Below are 4214 nucleotides of genomic sequence, written 5' to 3' on the forward strand. Positions count from 1 at the left end.
AAATATATATATAAGAATATATTTATATAAATATATAAAATATATAAAAGAAACCATATATATATATATATATATATATATATATATATATATATGGTTTCTTTTTAATTATACTTGCCAATATACACACAAGTGGACCAAATAAGAGGTTAAATACTGAATCAAACATGGGAAGAATATACAACTTCTGGTTCCTAAGCATCTTATCTTGAGCACAAGTGATCTATTATTAAATTCAATATTAAAAAAGTATACACTACCATTATATTATTCCTGATTGGGCAACAACATAAATTATGTTGACAATAATTTATGTAGGAAAAAATATGGTTATGTTAACTACCCATCACTTCTATTCCCAATCAAATCCAACATAGAAGACATGATACATCTCACAGTCAATTATTCTGATACAGGGTCTAAAATTATAACCCTAGTTCTCATACAACATTAGGAGTTATAACAAATGTCAACCCCAAATGAATTAAAATGAGGGTTCGCATAGGAACCCCTACAAGTAGAGTAAACTACGTACAAGAATACCTACATAAAAACTGGTAATATTTTGCTTCACTTTTTATTTTAAATCTCTTCACTTTTTATTTTAAAAAGAAATACAATTTTAACATTTAACTGATCAATGTATCCTGAGATAGATGAACCAGAAACCCATCTACTTTCAAACTTAAGTGAAAGACAATACTTAATACACATGCATACACAACACATATCCATTAACGTGTATGTGTTTGCTTATGTATACCTGTGTCTAACAAGTTCTGTGTGGTACTCAGGAAGTTTCAAATGGACTTGGCAGTGGTATGGAAAGAAAACACCTGATGTAAAGATGAGCAGCCATCTTTGAAAGCTCTTTGAGAAAGCAGCATACCTGTGCCCTCTTCTGCACCTCCAGGAGGAGCTCGGAGTACTGCAGCTCCAGTTCCTTCTTTTGCTTGTGCCAGCAGCCCTCCTGGGCTTTGATCTGCTCTGCCACTTTGTTGAAGGTGTCTTCCTGGGTCTGCTGAAGCTCTCTCATCGTATCAGACTTGTTTTTACAGATATACTCCAGATGACTTATCTAAACGGAAACAAATGCAACAGAGAACGAGATATCCTGACACACCATTTCCTTGTATGTCATCTTCCAAAAACCATCCAAAATTTTCTACTATATTTTATTCCTTAAGATCATGTAAACGTTTTAAGTTAAAATGAAAATAGAGAAATTATGAAACAGGAATTAGTAGGGCAAATTATCATATTTTAGCAGAAAATGGTGTCATTTGTATGCTTAGGTGACAAATCTTTTATTCTTCTCTTTCTAATAAAGTTACTCATTGTGTAACCAATTTTACTTAAAAAAAAATTAAGAAGAATATTCTTCTGGAACCTAAAGCTCAAGCTATTCAGATATCTCAAAGGGAAAGAAAGTATTTAAATGAGATTTACAAATCTACGAACATTGTACATATAATAAAATCAAATTTTCCAACAATTTTTTCACATTCTAAACACTTGGAAAGAAAATCCTAATCATGTAACATGTGTATGATAATTAATTATGTTCAGAAACCACAAAAATCTATTAAAATAAAATATCATCTCAGAGAACATGGACTCATTTTAATTATCAATAATTTTCAAACCCGTTCTACACACATTCACAATCGTGAACAGCATCTNAAAATGACAGCAACTTGTCTGTTCCCCTTCCCCCAATTCCCCAGCACTGTTCCCATCCCCCCAATTCCCCAATAAAAATCTTTAAAAAAAAAAAAAAAGTTCAGGTTAATATTAATTACTACCACTATGGATGATTTCATGAGACTTGTAAGAAAGAGATGCCATTCACAATTGCTAAAAGAATAAAAATTGTTAAAAGAAAAAAAAGAATACATGAGAAGTCTGTTTAAAAATAAATAATCTCTAAAGACCATTTAACAACCATCTGCTGTCTTAATCATTCTCGGTTCAAGTAATTATAATCAAATACCAAGTATCAAAGGTTATTTAAAAAATATATCAACCAGGCCAATATCAACTATATAACTAGGATTGGCAAAGAGTGATATTTGAATTAAAGATTTTTAAATAATGAAATTAAATTTTCAAAGCTCTTATTGACAAACATTAGGTTAACAAAAAAATTCAGTAATATTAATACTTAATGAGTTTTGTTCACTTCTTAACAATTACAATTATATTTCTACATTCCTGGCACCTCCACTGAAATCCAGAATCATAGTAGGCATCTCCAGTAAGATGCCTCACAGCCACCTCAAGCTAAAATATCCAGGCCAGTACTGTTTATTTTTGTCCTAAAAGGGTTCGTAATCGTCCTCTTTATATTAGGAAATTACACCAACATTCACCAAATCATCCAAGTCAAAAATTTTGTAGTCACTCTTCCCATTCTTTCACCCTATTCTCTGCATTCCCAAATCAAAACCATTAGGGAAAAAGACATACATCCTGATCCATCTCCACTGTTACCACCCTAGTTCCAGCTACCATCACCAGCAGCCATTCACGCCCATTTCAATGCTATGTCAGATTATGTCGATCCAATCCTATTGCTTAGCCTCTTTGTCTTTACTAAACCAAGGTTCTCCACTCAAGTCACAACACCCCCACATTCCTTCTCATGTAAAGGCTTCACCTTCTCCCATAAGACTTGGCTAGAAAAAAAAAGGGAGAAACATCTGCTCGTTTAGTATCTAGACAGGAACCTCACCGGCACTTTTCACAATTTAACCACGTTCTCAAGCACCCCCAGGTTCTTTCCCTTTCCACTCCCCTAATGTTATTCAAATTCTAATCTTCAGAACCCATTTCAGAGTCTATCTAGTCCATGATGCCTTTTACTATCATTCCCACACTGAACTTGACCATCTCTGAACATAATTAAACTACTCAAGCATTTAATTCCTGCACTGCTACTTATTTACACCATGTGTGTATATCTACTCTCCCTCAAATACAATAGAGTGCTAATTCCTGGAGGCCAGGAATAATTTACTACAGTGCCTGTCACAGTGCTCTATACCCCATAGGTATTTAATAAATATTGAATGAATTAAATAATTCTTTATATAATTTTCCTTGGTGGTTACCACAGTGTTTTGCCAATAATAGGCACTGAATAAAAAGCTTTTCAAATGTAAAGAGAAAAAAATATACAATCAAAAAAAGATAGTTTCCAAAAATAATTTGGAACTGATCAACATGTCAGAATTCTGTTTTAAATTAATTCTGATATTCCACAGGGACCATCAGAGGTACTGCATTATTTACTGTGAATTGTTCTTCAAGAACAAAGCTTGTTTGATGGTAAGGCTGGAAAAAGCTATAAGAGCAAATTTTCAAAAAAAAAAAAAATACTATGTTCTTTACATAAGGAGATTAAAAGCCAATCTTTTTAAAGTAAACATAAGGAATATTTCCTTTAAATGGGATAGAAGCATTCCTAGTACTAAAATGTCCCTTAGTGTGTATAATTTCAAAAATAATATTCAAAAATTCTCCTCCCAAAAAACAGTCTTATTTTGAGAACAACAACAACAAAAAAAAAAAAACCTGAAAATAAAGGATGGATACCTTTTACACAGATTTCTTTGGTATATCAAAAATACTATATAATTTCATTAGTTTTCCTTTACATGCTGTATGATTCCATTTATAAGACATTCTGCAAAAGGCAAACTATAGGAGCGGACAACAAACCTGTGGTTCCCATATATGGTCAATTGTTTTTTCACAAAGAGAGGAAGGCTATTCAATGAGAAAGTAAAGCCTTGAAAAAATAGTGTGGAAACAGTAAATGCATGGGGGGAAATGAACCTCAGCCTCTACCTAACATCACACATGAAAATTAATTTGAAATGGATCACAGACCTAAACATAAAAGCTAAGACTATAAAACTTCTACAAGAAACAACAGATTATCTTCACAACCTTGGGATATAGAAAGAGTACTTAGCACATAAAAATAAATACCCAAAAGAGAAAAAGATTTATAAGTTGGATTTCAACAATATTTTAAAATTTATGATCATCAAATGAAACATTAAAAAATGAAAAGGCAGGGGCCGGCCAAGTGGTTCAGTTGGTTAAGAGCTAGCTCAAGAGTTTGAGCTCTGAGCAACAGTGGTTCGATTCCCAGCCCGAGCTGAGCAGCCGCTGAGCTGCCAACAGGTGGCAGGATGGCTCAGCTT

At 33.0% G+C, this 4214-nt stretch overlaps 1 protein-coding gene across 3 annotated transcripts in view; it reads right to left on the reverse strand.

Annotated features, from left to right (window-relative positions):
- The window catches only part of LOC109396179 (coiled-coil domain-containing protein 171), a 214779-nt gene that overhangs the window by 177301 nt on the left and 33264 nt on the right, over nt 1–4214 (reverse strand). For all 3 annotated transcript variants that reach the window (XM_019667813.1, XM_019667812.1, XM_019667814.1), the window contains one exon: nt 890–1078. In XM_019667813.1, the coding sequence (XP_019523358.1) occupies nt 890–1078 (189 nt within the window). The remainder of the gene's footprint in view (nt 1–889; nt 1079–4214) is intronic.

Source organism: Hipposideros armiger, unplaced genomic scaffold, assembly GCF_001890085.2.
Source record: "Hipposideros armiger isolate ML-2016 unplaced genomic scaffold, ASM189008v1 scaffold_506, whole genome shotgun sequence".
In the NCBI taxonomy this organism is placed as follows: Eukaryota; Metazoa; Chordata; class Mammalia; order Chiroptera; family Hipposideridae; genus Hipposideros; species Hipposideros armiger.